The sequence below is a fragment of the Castor canadensis genome, chromosome 12, assembly GCF_047511655.1.
Source record: "Castor canadensis chromosome 12, mCasCan1.hap1v2, whole genome shotgun sequence".
In the NCBI taxonomy this organism is placed as follows: Eukaryota; Metazoa; Chordata; class Mammalia; order Rodentia; family Castoridae; genus Castor; species Castor canadensis.
In genome coordinates, this window is record NC_133397.1 from 12,886,775 (window position 1) to 12,905,773 (window position 18,999).

At 36.5% G+C, this 18,999-nt stretch overlaps 1 protein-coding gene across 2 annotated transcripts in view; it reads right to left on the reverse strand.

The window, feature by feature from the left end:
• Nbas (NBAS subunit of NRZ tethering complex) overlaps window positions 1-18,999 on the reverse strand; it is a 361,792-nt gene that overhangs the window by 342,528 nt on the left and 265 nt on the right. For both annotated transcript variants that reach the window (XM_020168280.2, XM_074049201.1), the window contains exons 2-6: window positions 16,761-16,815; window positions 16,252-16,288; window positions 13,459-13,536; window positions 11,200-11,247; window positions 5,336-5,379 (exon numbers count right to left, since the gene is read on the reverse strand). In XM_020168280.2, the coding sequence (XP_020023869.2) occupies window positions 5,336-5,379; window positions 11,200-11,247; window positions 13,459-13,536; window positions 16,252-16,288; window positions 16,761-16,815 (262 nt within the window). The remainder of the gene's footprint in view (window positions 1-5,335; window positions 5,380-11,199; window positions 11,248-13,458; window positions 13,537-16,251; window positions 16,289-16,760; window positions 16,816-18,999) is intronic.

The following is an 18,999-nucleotide window of genomic DNA, read 5'->3' on the forward strand; positions in this document are numbered from 1 at the left end:
TATACAAGAGAAAGAAAAGAACAAAGTTTAAGGAAAATAAACAAAAAAAATCAATAAAAATCTAAAATTCTATTACTGAAGAATATCAAGAACTTGATAAAACTCTGGCCTGAGAAAGAGAAAAAGAACCTAAGTTACAACAGAGGGGACATTAGTACAGAGCCAATGGACAGCGAAAGAATAATAGCAAAGATTATAAACAACTTTAAGCCAATAAATTCTACACCTCAGAGAAAAGTTCCATGAAAGACTAAAGATCTGAAAAGTATTCTGCATCAGTTTTTTCAATTTAATTAATTTAAAATGTATTTACAAAGAAAATTTCAAGTTTCTCTGAATTTTATCCAATATTTAATGAAGAAATAATTCCAATCCTACACAACTTCTTTCAGAAAATAAAAAAGGGAGGAAACACTTGCTAACTCCTATTTTGAGAGCAGCAGTATTCCAATACCAAACCAGAAAGCCATTGTAAGAAAACAATCTCTATTCCAATATCCCTCATGAATACAGACCCATTAGTCAGATCCTATGTTACAACACACAATTATCTGCATGGCAGCCTGATAATGGTTTTGTTTATCTTGTAGAATCAAATACAGTACTAAGTTGCTTGCTACTCAAAAATTAAATTTATAGACACCTTCTAAATTATCTGAGTCATTTGAAAACCTGTGCCCTAATACCTGGGATATTATCCAGTAGAAAAGATCAAGAAAGATAATTTGGGAAGTCCTTGTTAAACTTCAGGTTGAAAAGATGAAGAAGGCAAATGACAAAACATTTTACTTTTGTAGAGAATATCTACAGTAACAGGTACTATAGAAAAAATATCTGAAAGAATAAGTAATAAAATGCTGATGGTATTTACCTCTTGATGGTATGTTTATTTTTATTTCTACTCTTGCTCATTCCTAGTTTCTAATAAGAAGGTGTCTTACTTTTTCATTAAGAAAAAAAAATATTTTCTTTAAAAATACAAAAAGGGGAAAATGGTTAGTATAATCTAAGGATCCTGAATCACCGAAATAAAAATGAAATGTTTCATTTCAAAGTCTGGGCACCTCATATAATCTATGCTTCTCAGTCTTTTCCATGTCAAGCAGACTTAAAAAAAAAATCAAAAAAGACAAATCACACTTGCATGGTACCTAACAGTAAATGATGAGGCTGCTGAAAGCCGGTGGCAACTAGTGGATCACAGGCTGTGAAGTGCCTGCACTAGTCACTGGAGGACTGACAGGCATTCCTACCATAGGCAAGGGAACTCTGGTTTATGGTATTTCAAATTCAGAAATATGACAAAAATCTCTTAATAAAAAACAGCTCTAAAAAAGTCTCATTCCATGTGCTATTTTTTAGGTCATTATGTAAGACAGAAAGAGAAGACTGAATTACTGTAAATGGCCTGGCAAACAGGGCCAAAACAAGTTGCAATCTACATTTAAAACATTCTCAAATGGCCTATCTTTTATAAAACAATAATTGAAAAATATCAAAGTGGAACCAAATAGCTCCTATTTCAGTTTGCAGATTCTGCAATATGTAGTTTCAGAAATGCATTAACAACAACCTGGCTCCTTTTCTCCAGGCATACACATGAAATATCATTTGGCATATGGGAGTTATTCCCATAAAGATGAGTCATGTAATAAGCAAATGATCATTACCTCACATTATATGAAATGGAAAGAAGCCATTAATGCAGCATTAAGGTCATAAATTCACACATTCAGAAGCCAACAAAATAAAACATTAGTTCTCAAAGCATTATCTCATCTATGCTGCCACATTAACTGTACACACTAAAAATTCTAACAAATATAATTTGTATGAAATACAGAGCAGTTAAGCTTCCCATTTTCAAGTGAACTTATAGATTTCTCAGTTTACTTACTGGCTAAGAGCAGGTGTCTAATGCCAAAGCTCAAAAGAACCTGAACACCTACAACATTCCAGCACACTTAGCATACTCCTCAGCAGCTCACCTCATGCCCCCAGACCTCCAGCCAGCAAAAGAGCTGCACTGGAATATCTCACATTAGTTTTCTGGGGACTTCATGATATTTACATATTATTTAAACTAGCTCTAGTCTACTTTAATAAGCACTGGTGAGTAAACCACAGGAGCTAAGTTCAGAAAATGTACAGCTCCAAGTTTTAGATATTCACACTTATACACTACCTCTCCTAGTGTTACACTCAAAAGGATGCTATGCCAAAAGGGCTTCTAATCTACATATTGTTCCATTCATGGTATGGGTACACACATATATATATATGTATACACACACACACACAAAGAATAAAAAGGAATTAAGTAAGACAGAAGCTCTGTCTTCAAAGAATTTACAGTCTAATTGGGAATCAAATCAACAACTGAAAAAGGAAAGTAGACTACAGTGAGTGTTGAGATGTAGACACAAACGCGTACAAGGGAATCATGAAGAGGGGAGGAAAGGTTTTTCAAAAGATCTGATCCTTGACCTAACATATACAGGATGAATTAACTCAATGTAAAGATAGGAGCTTCTAGACTGAAGGAACTATAAAAGCACAAAGAGGTGAGGAAATTCACACTGCTTTGCACTGGCACACAGGACATATGACAGAGCACTCTCATGGGATGGACAGGCTGACAGTGAAAGGTTTTGTATCCTGAATTAGAAAATATGAAATAAGCCAGGCACCAGTGACTGACACCTGTTATCCTAGCTACCTGGGGGACTGAGATCAGGGAGGACTGTAGTTCGAGACCAGCCTGGGCAAGTAGTTCTTGAGACCCCACCACCACCATCTCCAAAATAACGAGAGCAAAATGGACTGGAGATGTGCCTCAATCAGTAGAGCACCTGCTTTGCAAGTACAAAGAGTTGAGTTCAAACCCCAGTCCCACTTAAAAAAAAAAAAAAACTATGAATTGTATTACACAGTTGGTAGCAATCAATTAAGAGATTTAGAAAGAATTACAGTAAGTGAAGATAGTGATAGCTTAACATCATCTAAGTACTTAAGATGTGTCAGACACTGAATGAAATTTTGCATATATGACCTCATATAATCTCTCTGTATCTCAATCTATAAAATTGTGAACATATTACAAATAATAAAAGTGAGGCTCAGAGCATATTATTGGCTGTCACTGTCACAAAATACCTGAGATAATCAACTTACAATGAAGATTTATTTTGGCTCTGGACTTCAGAGGTTTCAGTCCATGGTCATTTAACCATTTCTTTGGGCCTGTAGGAAGGTAAAACACTCTTGCAGGGAGCACATGGTGGAGCAAAGCTAGTTACCTAATGGTGGCCAGGAAGTAAAAAAAGGACAGAGAGAAAGCAGCCAGAGTCCCAATAACCCCTTCAATGGCACACCCCTAATGACTTAACTTCCTTCTACTATGCCCCACCTATGTAGAAAGCAACAGAGCCAGATGTGAAGGATAATCTGATAGAATCCCCATTTTTAAAAAGTATCAATTTGGGACTGGGGTGTGTAGAACACCTGCTTAGCATTCACGAGGCCTGGATTTGATCAACAGCACCAAACAAAATAAAATAAAATAATCAATTTACAAGGAGTGCAAAGTGTGTATTAGTGAAGGGCATACAAAAGAAAACTTCATTAGCAGGATGCTGGAATAAAGCAAGTAAAAAGTGTTAAGAACCTGAACTAGAGCTGTAAAGGCTGAAATACAGAAGTGGGGAACACGAATTGATAAAACAGACTCCCAGGACTTGGTAAAGTTAAGTTAATCATGACTCTTCTCCATTGTGACACTTAGTACAGTTACAATGCATTGTTTATTCTTGCTCTCTTCTCAGATGGACTGCAAACTCCTAAATCTAGGTAGCCTATATCCTACCGGGCACATATACATAGTGCCTAAGACAGCTCCAGGTACACAGGGGCTGCTTGATAAACATCTGTCATAGAAAGAAAGCAGAAAAGAAAAATTTCTAGTTTTTAGCTTTGGCAACCATCCTGGGAACAGAGCAGAAGGAACAGATTATAAAAAGGGAGCTACCCTTACATAAGTATGTAGGAAGTGTTACATCCACTAGTAAATTATGTTACTACAAAGACGACAATGACTCCATATGAACTCTATTACTACCTTATCCACTTGTATATGTGAAGATGCGTAAGAATAATGACTGATGACTAATAGAATTAATGTCACCATTCATATGGGAACTCAGAAATCTTAAATATTTGATTTTTAATCTCCTGACCATATCTAGATGGGTGACAATGACAACAATGAGGAGGAATTGGCTTTAGGCTAATAAGAGTGCATTTGACAAGAACTTAAGAACTGTGCTTCTACAAGGGAGTGGGGAATCCTCTGCATTACTACCACTGTGCAATTACTAAAATTATCAGGGCTTTCCTCCTCCTCACTCTCCTCCACTACCAAATATTTATTTTAATCCTAATGCTGTTTTCTTTCAATGAAGGGAGAAAATGCATGTAAAGCACTAAATACAGCCCCAGGCACACAATAAGGACACTAAAAATTTGTCATTGTGATTACCACTCTGATTCCTACAACTGCTACACAGTTAACTCAAGGTCAGAAAACAGAACTGCAGGTCCTACAAATAAGATATAGGTAATAAATGCATTTACCTAATATCACCCTCCTAATTATTTGCCCAGTCAAGGTTTCTTCTGTGTTTTTTATGCATTGCTCCTGCAGACTGAAATACTGCCCCTGCCTTTTCCTGACTTCTCCTGCTTAAGGTTGCTTTCCAAAGGCAACTTTTCCTCAACAACTTCATATCATATTCCTGGTTAAAAAGTCTCACTGTGTACTATGTGTATCCTAATTGGATTTGTCAAAGTTTGTAATTATATATTTGACTATCTATGGGCCTCACATAGGACCATGCCTTTTCACTCACAATCACACTAGAAGTGCCCAATAAAACAGTTCATCCACATAGGTACACTCACTAAATTTTTGCTGAATATATCACAGAATGACCAAATCTCAGTCTTTTTTACAAGTTTATATATTAACAACTCTGGACTTATAACTCAGTATTTATTTCTGCACTGATTTCAAAACAAAAAACTATACTTACAAATACTTTATTCCAAAACTGGCTAAGACTTTTTTAGAACACAGTTTAAATTTCAAATCCCTCCAAAATGCATATCTTAAAACACAATGTTTAAGGCACTAAGAAAAATCAGTTACAACTTTTCAAATTATTTTAGCAGTCATAATCTTTTATTAATAAATACTTATTTAATATCTACTCTAAAGAAACATCATAAATCATTGTACATTTGAAATTTTAATTTTTTAAATACTTTGAACTCTTACCTTGACATTTCCCAATAACAGATGTGAAATCATCTTTTGCAGATCTGCAAAATCAAGACAATAGTTTTACTCTAACAGTGTTTAAACAACACTGTTGTATAATCTATGAAATATCAGAGATACTGTGAACAAGACAGCATTTATATGCAATAATAAATCATTCCTTCTGTTACAAAGATGACTTTGCTCCTCAAATAAGACTCATTAGTGACAATATTTTCATCCACCCTTCTTATTGCCTCAGAAGAGGGGCTTTGCCAGAAATACAGTGATACAGCTTAAGTGAATTTAAGCATGGTCTTTTAACGATAGAAATATCTGGCCCACATTGCCAAAGGTTCTGATTCAGTAAATCTGGGATGGAGCCCAAGCAAAATGTATTTTTTGAAGCTCCACAGATTGATGTAGTTAAGAACCACTAGTTTATATCATATTATAAGGTTTGATCACTTAATAAAAAAAAGTCTTATTTTAATAAGTCAAATAGCCTAAATAGGTCACCATATTTAAATCAGTGGCCTATTTAAAATCTGTGATCTCAAAAAACATATCAAAGTAGTATAATTTTTATAAACTATGTTTAAAAATGAAAACTGGTAAGTCACCTAAAAAATATTTTAATAACAATTATCTAAAATGTAAATTTCTATAGCATTTGACCTAGCAATCCCACTTTTATAGTTATCCCCAAAAAGCAATTACCGATTTATAAGACTTCAAGGAAACCAATGCAGTCCAATTCATAAGAGAAAAACATACACAGTACAAGGAGATTCATTAAATTTTTCTAAGTGCCTACTATGAAACATGCAGGTATGATGTGACATGGAAAGATGTTCATGATACATTAATTTTCAAAGGTTATCAAGAAAAAAGGATACAAATTAAGGGATCACAGAAGGAATTCACAAGTTGGTATCATACAGAAAATACGATATTGTTACAGAGTGGCTAAAGTGACAGAATGCCTGCCTAGGAAGCATGAGGCCCTAGGTTCAAACCACAGTACCACCAAAAAAAAAAGTTCATTCTCAAAACATATGATATTCACTAAAAATACATATTATACACACATATGCAGATATAAAAGTTTCAAAGAACACATGCTACAATATTAATAGTATAACACTCTGGACAGCAGAGTAATAGGTGATTTTATATACTTAACTGTATTTTCTAGTGTTTCTAAGAAGACTAAGCATTACTTTCTAAACAATTTTTAAAGATTCTTAATATTTCTAGCCAGTCTTTAAAAACTGTTATATTATTACTAAAGATAATTATAAATATGAGAATAAATTTCCTTCAGGCCCTGGACTATTTCAGGTTCTAAGTGGAATACAGCAGAAAAAAGATAGTCTTTGAAGTGAAGCTGACCTGGTTACAATTCTATCCATGTAACCCACACAAAGGATTTAACCTAAGTTTCACTTTCCTTTAAATAAAACAGTAATAGAGACCAGGAAGGTAAAACAGGTCATGTCTGGGGGCTGGTACTAGTGGAGTGGGGAGGATATATGAAAAGGGTGAAGGAGGCTGAATGTAGTGGAAATATTGTATACTCCTGTATGAAAATGGAAAAATGAGACCTGTCAGAACTATTCTAAGAATGGGGGGAGGAGATAAATAAGAATGATGGAGGGGATGAAACCAACTATGATATATTGTAGAAACTTTTATAAATGTCACAATGTACCCCCAGTAGAACAATATAATTTAAAAAGGAATGAAAGATAAATAAATAAAATAGGATAGCATCGCCCTCACACAGCTTAGAGAAAGGATTAAATGACACATTTGTAAATTTCATTATTTTCACTCTTAATATAATTATTAAATAACTGTTGCTATTTTTCTCGGGAACAGGAAGAAAAGAGATATTTGGTTGTGTTAAAACCTCACAAAGGGCAGGGTTGTGGCTCAAGTGGTTAAGTGCCTAACCAGGAAGTACAGTATGAAGCCCAGAGTTCAAACCCCAGAAGTACCTTAAAAAAAACTTCACACAGAACTTTTTCACTTAGAATAGTTAAGCAAACATTGGTGGGGAATTTATATGCCTTTTTCTTAAGTGTCTGTTATTTTAATGTTTTATGATAGCTTCTAATTAGTCCCCATATTTCTAACAGTCCATAATCACAAGAAATCATTATGCCACTATTTAGGAAATAAGGAAACACATATTAACAATTTATAGTCTGTAGCTGCTGCCAAATTACAAATGAAAGAAGCAATTCACAAGCAGTTTTTATCCGTAGGCAGCCCCTTGCATAAGCAGGTTAAAGATATCATATTAGAGCACACGATTAATGCCATTTACACCTCACCACAGAAATAAAACAGCATTCCAAGGACTACGGCAAAATGCAAAGCTGTCTCAAAAAATTAAACTGTGATCTGTACGAGGAGACTACAGGGAAGTGGGAGAGAAAAAGAGAATGACAGGGTGTGAATGGTCTTGAAATACATTGCATCTGAATTTGAAGACAGTATAACGAAATACACTGAAAATGCTGAATCACAGGGGAGTAGGGCAATAGAGAAGTTAGCAATGGGGGGGTTAATCTAAGTATGATATATATGTGTATGAAATATCAAGGTGAAACCCCCTTGAACAATCAACATACACTTAAAAAAATGAAGGTCAAGAAGGTAAAACAGGTCCTCTCTGGGGGTGGATACCAGTGAGAGGAGGGAGGGAAAATGAAGAGGGAGAAGGAGGGCAAATATAGTACATGTACTTCATGTACATGTATGAAAATAGAACAATGAAACTTGTTGAAAGTGTTCTAAGAAAGGGGAGAGGAAGAAGGATAAGGGAGAATGATGGAGGGGGTAAATCTAACTAAGATATATTACAAGCATATATGCAAATGTCACAACGAATTCCCCCTGACAACTAATATATGCTAATAGATAAATTGAACTGTGTTTTAGCTTTTCATTTTTATTTTCTCAAAGACCATTTTCTCCTTATAACTGATCCCTAAAAGCAGATAATGACCTGAGATACTAAAATTATCTTTCATAGTCTAATTCAATCAACAAATGTATACTAACTACCTACTGAGTGCCTACTACCCTTACTATTCAGCCAATCTTGCATTGCACATGCTCTTCACTGTGGTGAAGAAAGAACAAATGAAACAGAAAGAACAAATGTCTTTAAATTCAAAGATAGACAGGCATGGTGGCACACACCACTGGGGAGGCTGAGGCAGGAAGTTTGCGAGTTCCAGGCCAGCCTAGCTGCATAGGAAGACCCTGTCTGGAAATCAAAAAACAAAATAAAAATTCAAGAATAACCACTACTCAGAGTTTACTTCGGGGATTTCCCTTGTCCTTTTTCTTTACTGATCATTCCACAGCTTTGTTCAAAAAGCCTTCCTTTTAGGTTACTACAAAGTCAGTGTGCTTATATTCACTCAACAAAAACAATGTATGCCAACTGCAAGCAATGCAGTAAGCTATGCCCACTCTGCATCTGTTTCCCCTATTCAAAAATGCCCCACTTATCCGTGGGACAAACTATCAATTCCTATTATCTGGTGGAAATACAACATGCTGGGCAAAAGGGACAATCCCTGCCTGCAAGGAACACACAATATAATCAGAGCAGCAGACTCCAGATCCCATTCACACTGAATTCCTGGTACGTAGCACAGGTTGGAGTTATGCAAAGCAGTGGTCCTGAACATAACAGGAGAAACACACAGCAGCTAAGGCTAAGCACACCATGAATGCAATGTAATACAGGTTTGTGGTTAGAGCTGATTTCAAATCCTTAGGCAGGTTATTTAACCATATTGTATGTGATTCCTCATTTCTAACATAGTGAGAAACAGCAATGCCTGCAACCTCACAAGACTTCTGTCAGAGCTGGACAAGTTAACACGTGTAAGGCACTTACAACAATGCCTGACAAGATAGCACTATCTGCCTATCACTAAGAATAGTAATAGAGAAATGTCTTGACTGTTACAGGTGCTTAAATGATTGGTACTTGATCAATGTGTGGTGGGAAGAAGAGACCAATACAGGGTATGTTCTCAAAAAGCTTCCTAATGGAGTTGACTTCTCACCACAAAACTCTCCAGATATAATACACATTATATCAAAATTTTCATTAACAAGTTCGTTGGTCAAATTCCCTCCTAGGCTAAATATCTGTATTGAATACCAACACCTAAAGTTATTTCCTAAGTATTCTCTTTTCATGGAAAAGGGTGGAAATAATTTGCCTACTAACTGCTGTTCATAAGTAAGTCGTACCATGGGCACACTTCTCAAACAGACACACTTCACATTATTGCCATGAACGGAGTAGGAGGTACTAGCCCATTCCTATGAGCAATGTAAATTCAAACATTGTGCCATTCTGCTGCTTAATGATGCTGTTGAAAAGCATCAAGTTAGGTGATTTAGGTTTGAAAGGCTGCCACCACTACCATCACTGCTATCATTGTTACCCTGGTGGTTATAAGAGAGGTCAGAAGGCCTCCCTACTGCAGGCCAGTGCCCAGATGGGGAAGACCTCTGTTTACTCCCCCACAAGTTGAAGGATCCAGTTCTGTTTGGTAAGTGGGGGGGAGGTGCCATAAACAGAAAACTGAAACCAGTGTGATAGCAGCTGAATGATCACGAAGGTAGGCCTACCTTATTTGTGGATTTATTACACACAGCTTTGACCAAGTGTGGTCCAAAAAGAATAATAAATAAATAAAATCAAAAGAAATTTCAAAAACAAAAATCTTCCATTCTCACGTACCCATTACACAGCTCAGTTGATGTGGAAAAGCTCTCAGTCAGTCCCAGATTATCAAAGTTGCAGTTAAATCATTGTGTGATTGCTAAGTATTTCCCTCCCTTTAATTTTGTGAAAACATGCCTCCCATAAAGCAAATGGAACAAAAAAAAGCAAAGTAAAAGTTAATGTGCTTAATGGAAGTAATAAAGAGAAAATTTTAGATTTGTTGAAAGGCAAACATGCCTTTAGCAAAAGTGGAGTAGCATTATGGGAAAAACCAATCAAGCAGTTGTGATGTAGAACTAAACTCTATGCATCCTGAGCATTTCTAGCTTTTTTCAGTGGCCATCTCCTGGGAACCATAAACCCATGGATACAAAGGGTACACTGCAATACTATTTTAATCAAGAAAACTAGCAGAAAAACTTTTCAACTAGTATCTAGATATCTTGAAATTTCTTCCTCTTTGCTTATCTTTTGAAAACTGAGAGTCAGGCCTTGTCTGGAAAAAGGAACATCCTTCAATTTTACAAATGCCACACATTTAGTATGCTGTTGCAAATTTCCCAAAGAATGAACTAGTTTCACTGAGTTAGTTGCAATTGTTGCTGTTTCTTTCATAACCTGTGTATTGTTTAAAAATAAAACACCTGGAAAGCTCAGCTTATGAAATCTTAGATGAGTGCTTAGTACTGCTGACTGTCTTGAGCAAACAGATAATAGCACCAGCCTTTCTTCACACACCCATTTGTAGCCTGCAACATTGTGCCAACAAAGCAAAGCTGTCCCATCCTGTTTGCATTTTCCTGAGCATCTGTTTGTTTAGCTGAGAGACAGAGCAGTAACTAGTCAAACGAGAGTGATTTCCAGAGTTCTGGAATATAAGCGTATTCACAAAGAAAGTAAAACTTCTCAGGAGACAGCAGTGATGGGAAAGTAAAAAGACAGACTACTCTGAGAAAGCACTGTTCACAGAGCGGTACATGACACTTCACACAATTAAGTGATTTAAGAGTAAATCTTTTTAAATATGTTACCTCTATAAAGATTAAAATCTCAGTTCTTGCATATCAAATAATATTTTTCTCAAAACTTACATATGAATAATATTAACAATTACCTGATCTCCACACACTGATCCTGAACAGCAGCCAAAAGCTTTCCATTGCTTTTATATGATAAAAAGAGGAAGAAAAAAAAAACAACTATCATGAATACTTGTAGCAGATTTCAACACAGGTGGAATTATTTTAAGAAGTTAAAATCATTTTTGAACGGTAGCTGTTCTGTGGTAGGCCCAATGTAGCAACCAGACATGGAGAAATTAGGATTTTCTAATACCAAATCTCCCACATAAGTATCACAATCCCTATGGAAAACTCCTTATGCCTGCTGTGTCACTACCCTACACAAATATCATCTATGTTAGTCTTCTCTGGCCATAATAACAAAATAAAATGGGCTTGATGGCTTAAACAACATAAATTAATTTTCTCACAATTTTGAAGGCTAGAAGTCCATGATTGAGGTGTTGGTCAATCTTATTTCTGGAGAGGGCTCTCTTCTTGGTTTCTAAACAGCTGCATCCTCACTACATTTTACACATATGCACAAGAGAGAAAGTGTGAACTCTCTGTTGACACTAATTCTTTCAAATCAGGAATTCCACCATTACAATCTCCTTGCATCTGAATTACTCCTGGAAGAGTCTCCACCCCCAACTACTGTCACACTGAAGTCTGGCATCAACATATGAACTTGTGGAGGAGGGGCACAAATATTCCATCCATAACACCATCCATTGAATGGTAGAAATACTAGAAAAATATTTTCACTTTAAAGCTTTTTCATTTTGAAGCTATTTGTGCAGATTCTAAATATTTTTAAATGAGTCACAGCTGAAAGCAGACATAACTCCATCTAGAACTCAGGACCTCTTTGAAACCTTTTGATTCTCAGCTTTACCCTATCCCTTCCCATGGTCTTCCATGGAGATGGTGGAGGTGAAGGGTGGAAAACAAGATCACACAGTACAAAGGCCTCATCCAACTAAATAACCAGACTATCCTCTGTACAGGCTAAAAGGCTGTTTTACAAAGTCTAAAGTTCTTTCTCCAAAAGTATCAGCTACTCTTCTGGGTAAAATAAAGGGGTTTTATTGGAAGAACTCTCATCTTTGAATAAGTAATCTAGTTAGGTTCCACAGAGTATGCAACAAATGATTTTACGTAAAATTCTTGGCAATTGCCTTACAATGTATTTTCTTCACAAATATTATTGTGAGTAATCAACCTTTGTATGTAAGTAAATGCACACTAATGTTCCAAAGTTTCGCTAAAATAATTTTAAGAAAGTTGTTTTCAACCAGAAATGTTAACAATGATTGTAAAAGTAATATTACTTTTAAACAATAGTCCTAATATTCTACTTGCCATTTAGATCCCATTAATTGAATAGTACTTTTATTTTTTAACCTTTCCAGTTAAATTTCTGAACAGTTTTCTATTCCTTTGTTTTTTAGGTAAGTAGGCAATTCATTGGACTTTTAATTATTTTCTTTAGCTTAATTTAATTTAAGACAAAACATATTTCTGGAATGGTCTGTTGTAAAAGAATTGTGTTAAAAAGCAAAGTATCTAATAACCTTTTCAGGGTCTATGCAATAACTCACTATTAAAACATTTGTCCAGGGTATTAAAATGAATGATACAGAATGATGTTTACTGCACTGGAATAAAAAACCCTGCTTGTTGTTTTTCCAGGAAAAAAAAAAAAAGAAAAAAAATCATTTCTGAATTTTTGAATTATTTTGCTTTAATTATCCATCATTTGACCTTTATAATTAGGTAAGTATATATGCACAAAAGCATAGAAAATGACTCAATACAGATTGAATAACATGTTTAAACAATACTTTTGTGTAAGTAAAAAAGGGAATTTACATACATCAAAAAGTGAGAATGAACGCTATAAGGATCCCAGCTAGATACAGCAGTACACCCCTCTAATCCCAGCTACTCAGGAAATGGAGAAAGGAGCATCATGGTCCAAGGATAGCCCAGGAAAACATTAGCGAAACCCGATCTCAAAGCCAGGAGTGGCCACTACTATGTAATCCCAGCTACACTGAGACAGCAATAGGAGGACTGAAGCCTGAGGCCAGCTGGGGCAAAAGCATAAAACCCTATCTGAAAAACATACTCAAGTGCTCATGTGGTAGAGCGCTTGCATAGCAAACATGAGGCCCTGAGTTCAATCCCCAGTACCATCACCAAAAACTTGTTTAAAAAGGCAAACTATAAGGACCCCAAAATTAATGTCCTTAATGAAATTTAAAGGCTAACTGAGATAGAAAAACATGAATTTTACACATACTAACCTTGCAAGGACCAAATGCCAGTTTATCTGTTTGTTAACCAAGCGAACCAGTCCATCAGGGAGCAAAAAAGGTGCAGGGCTGAAACCATAACACATCAGTTAGCTGAAAATCTGATCATGAAATCCCGCATGGGTAAGCAAATATTACAAACACCAAACATGTCTAGAGAGAGAGGATGTTCTCCATTAGAATATAAAACTTGAACATTAACAAACCCAAAAACAAAAGTTACTCATTTGACATTTGAAATTTGGCCATACCCATTTCTCTATTTCCAGAAAACCTGATGGTATGTTCAAAGGTATAAATTTTATGTACTTTTCAGGAAAAAAGATTACCTAGAATGCCAATTACAGAGCACAGTGAGCTTATACCAGACAATTTCTGCTGTGGTCATCTAGAAATCCCAACTCAACTGTAACAGAAATAAATTCTACTATGGAGCTCAAACCAAAAAAAAAAAAAAAAAAAGAGAAGGAAACTTCCTAGCAGTGGAAAGGTAATCAAAAGCTGGAACTGGGCAAGGAAAAAGACAGGATCCCCAAACAGGACTTAATGTACAGGAAAGGAAACAAGCTATTGGGCCAGAGAGGGCAGGAGTTGGAAGTGAGACTCCTGCATGTGCAAGAACCACTCCAGCCCAAGAAGGAGAATAAGAAACATCTCACTGACAGCCCAGAGACTTTAAGGGCTCTTATCTCTGCCTGGAATCTGGTCTACAGAAGATGAGAATGAAACCTCCTATCAAAAATTTAAAGCCCAAAGAGCCCACTAAATGCAAATCTGACTGCCATTTTACCTTACTCATGCAATGCACTAATCCCCAAGCATGAATTCACAATAAAATCATTTTCAAAAGACATTAGGATTATAAAGAATAGGTGGCCAAAAAATGTTTTAAAGATATTAGGAAACTATCCACCATGAGTGAGTCAAAAGACACAACAAACCTGAGGAATACCTGAAGAAATCAAGAAACAGGAAATAACATAAAGAAAAGGAAAAGAGAGCACAACACATTATTGAAACCACAGCACAGTAAAAATTAGTAATGAGCCAAGCACTGGTGGCTCATGCCTATAATCCTAGCTACTTGGGAACTTGAGATCAGAAGGATCCAGTTTGAAGCCAGCCTGGGCAAACAGTTTGTGAGATCCCCATCTCCAAAATAACCAGAGCCATATGGTCTGGTGGAGTGGCTCACCAGACCAGTGGTAGAGAGCCTGCTTGGCAAGTCTGAAGCCCTGAGTTCAAACTCCAGTCCCACCAAAACAAACAAACAGAAGAAAAATGTAATGTAAATTTGGTACATTTATGCTCATTTTTATTACAAAATATTTAACACCAAGAAAGCTACAGAAATATAATAAAGACAGGAAAAATACATGTGAACACCATCTACCAGGATGATACTTACCTCTAAAAGAGAAGAGAGAGGAAAAATATGGGAGGGATAGGATCTGAGATAAAACATTTCACATAAAAAGAAAGGAGTACCTGAAGCAAATGTGGCAAAATAACAACCACCTCTTTAATTCAAATATAGATACAAATCATATATAAATAGGTTTATTATCTGAGCTATAATTTTCATTATGCTTATAATATTTTAAATTAAATGAAAAGAAACTTTTTTTAAAAAAAGGACAAGCCACTCATAATAAATATTGGGCCTCAAAACCTTTAGCTAAAACTCAAGAGCGCTAGTTAAAGTACAATGTTTTTGAAAATAACACTATTATGAGGAGGATCAAACAATAATTTATGTAGCATCCACAACTTGTACAATGATGGATGTCGCTAATTCAAGGAAGAAGACTCCTCAGGAGGAAAGAGACAGAATGATAGCTACTGCTGCCCGACATGAAGGTGCTCATATTACAGGACAAGGCTTGTGTTACAGTCAGCTGTTTTTGAGCCCTCTCTCCTGACAAAAGGGATAACAAAAGGGACTGTCAAGCAGCAACCTGAGCAGACATATTTTCTCCCACCCTACACGGAATGTTCAGGATCTCCTCTATATTCTACCCTCTTTCCTCACTCATCTCTATCACACTGTAATCCCCCCAAAAAAGACAAAATTAAATAAAGAAATCTAAATATGAATATATATATGTACATACATTTATACACACATCCACAAGATAAAAGCATTGCAGTGAGTCCTGGAGAAGAGCAAAGGTCTCTTTTATAGAACTGTATTATCTCTGGAGCTTTTAATTTCAAGATTAGGAAAAAAGCAATCTGTAGTAAAAAACTTTATAAAACAATTCCTACACATTCCTAAAAGCAGAATTATATCCTTTATTCGAATACTTATTTCTCTGCTCCTTTTAAAACTAAAAATCAGCATCATGCCTAAATATGTACTCAACACTTAAAGAATTAAAAAGTACTTAAGACCTAAACCTGAAGAACCTTATCCAATGCACAGCAACTGGGTGTTGACCCCAGGAGAGTTGATGCAACAAAAACAAAAATGCTCTTTAACAGACATGGAAGCCACAGACCCATCATGTGGGCATTTGAGACAGCACTGAGAACCCTCATCAGAGGAAGCAGAAATTGTCCAGAGATGATCTTAATAATGATTAAGGGACTAAAAATTACCAAAGCTACTGAGATATCCTCAGTTTATGCCAAAATGTTTGACATGTTTGCTTCAGAAACCAGGTTCGCCTGAATGCCAGTGTCTATATCATGATCTGGAATTTGATTATGAAACTGAAATCACAGATATAATAATAATGTATTTCATGTTCATACTGCTTCCATGAAGAATTGAAGGCTCACCTGTACCAGATGTATTGGCGGAAAAATAATAAATGATCTGTAATAAAAAAGAAACAGCAAAGTGAAGTATAAATCAACTGTCTTTTAAGAGTGGTTTTCAAATTAGGTTTACAGATAACAAATTTAAAATACAATGCAAAGTGAGTCATTAAAAAACAAAACATTGAGACTACAACTCTGAAAATGAGAATAACCTAATATATACTTTAACTTTTACAGTTATATATTTGCTTACATTAAATTATAAATTTGTACATTATTCAAAACTTTGAAATATTTCCTAACTACAAAAAGTAAAAGTGGTTTAAGATGTCAAATTTAATCTAAGAGGTTTTAATGAGTTGGGGGTCTAGTTCAAGTAGCAGAGCACTTGCCTAGCAAGCAAAGGCCCTGAGGTCAAACCTCAGTACTGCAAAAAAAAAAAAACTCTAAACTTTCTAAATTTACACAGTTATGAATGAAATGGGGAAACACTGTCCACTAACTACAGAAAAGTAAACTCTACTTACCTCTAATTGCTTTTGTGATGATAAATGATGCACCATATTTTCGATTACCTCTAGGCTGCAATTTAAAATTTTTTTTAAATTTACATTTGAAAATTTTATAGTAGTACCTATACTTCTTTACTAATGTAAACTTATGCTTATTATACTTGTAACATATAAACGTACACTTTATTAATTTGCTAATTCTCAGAGAAATGAGTTCAAGGTACCAGTACTTTAAAACTATTCACGGATTGAAACAAAGTGCAATCAGAACTGGGTACAGTGGGAGTAAGGTGAGCATGGCAGTCACAGGCACATGTCAGGATGAACTTTGCAGGAAAACACAAGAATTGAGACTGAAAACTGTTTCCAAATCAAAACACCCATTGAAAGACAAGAGAAATCAAGAGCAAAGACCATAGTAGTTGCCAAATCAGTATAGTCTGTTTGGGTAGGCTTCAGAAACCTTAAGTAAGTTTTGCTCACAGGAAAAGTGGATGTCTACTGTATGTCCATAGTGACAATGCTATTAACAAAATACTGAGCTATAACTGCTATGTTCTGTAAGTATAAACTGAATATTACTGTGTGTATGTTAAACAATACCAGGTACCACATATAATAAGTAAGATACACTAAAGTACTATGGAGAAAAATACAACCAGCCAGGTACAGTGGCTCACATCTGTGCTACCTGGGAGGTGAAGATCAATTCCTGTTAGAGGCCAGATGGGCCAAAAAATTAGGGAGAACTCCATCTCAATCAATAAAAGCTGGAAATGGATCCACCTTTTATCCCAGCTATCCAAGAAGCATAAACAGGAGGTGTCAGGCAAGGGAAAATAAACTCAAGACCTTATCCAGAAAACACCTAAAGCAAAAAGGGATGGAGGCATGGCTCAAGTGGTAGAGCACCTGCCTAGCAAGTATGAGGCTCCTAAATTCAAACCCTAGTACCACCAAAAATAAGAAGAAAAACATGAGCAAAGACAATGGTAAGCACAGATACATATCACCTAAAAAACTTAACTTCACTCAACAAACATGAAATGATTGTCAAGACACTTTTTGGCCCTGGGAAGGGAGATAAAGATGAGTCAGAAGCAGTTGCTCTCCAAAAGTTTATAATTCAATAGATGGAGAAATCAGTAGAACCAAAAATATAAAGGAAAAAGGCAGCAAAGTGCTATGAGCTTTCAATGGAAGTTGATGCTGTGATCATTTTTTTTAAATCAATTTGTAATGTTAAACATCTGGAAACATCATTACAATTAATCAGGAAACTGATTATCTATTCAACTTTATTCAACCTACAGGCAGCAGCAATAACTTCTTAACTACTTAAGCTACAATATTCACACTGTTCAAGAAAAACACAAAGGAAGTACTTAATATACCCAGATCTCTGCCTGCCTGCAAAATAAACTATTCAAGACAAGCAGAAACTGCAGAGGGAGGAAGGTTATAGAGAAAAACCACAAACGTTACAGAAAATGAGCTGAAGCATGAGTAGTTTCTAAAATCAGCAAACACTCAGAAAAGATACAGTAAAGGAAGAGTTCAAATGGGCTGAATTCCATAACCTGTAAAAAAGATTCCTTTTTATCTTGCTGTCCACTGAGTCGAATACAGTGACTGGCACTTAAGTGCTCCTGACTCCTGGGTCTGTGCTCCTGCTTCTCACCCTATGACTGGAAGGCCCTCCCTACCAAGCAACTGACAACCCCAAGAAAGGTCCAGTTCCCGAGTGACCAAGCAGCCTAACGTCTTCCCTAGCAGAGCTCCTCTCCCGTGGCACCGCTACTGTAGAACATACGGAAGAGCCACGAAAGCTTGTTCATCCTGGAATCCCCTGCACCTTGCACAGTTTCTGAGACCTGGGGCCATACCAAGCACCCGAACACACACCGCAGGCACGGGGACAGACACACACACGGCTTGTTTATGGAGCAACTCAGCCCCACGTAGGGGCTCGGGGTTAGATTCCGCGATCGCGGGCGGCCGGCCAGATGGAGAAAAGACTATAGTCCATAAATTTCCCCAAAACCAGTCCTCGACAGCCAGGAGAGGGACCAGGAAGCCACTGTGACAAGGACTCTGCCGCCTAAAGACGGGGGTGACACTGCCAACCGAGCGGGACGGCAAGCGTCCATCACACGCCGTCCTGCCCCACAGCAGCCAGCCCGAGCCCAGGAGGAATCCCCGCGACACCCCTCGGAAGCCCAGACCCCCCGCTACCCTGGGCGCCGTTGCCAAG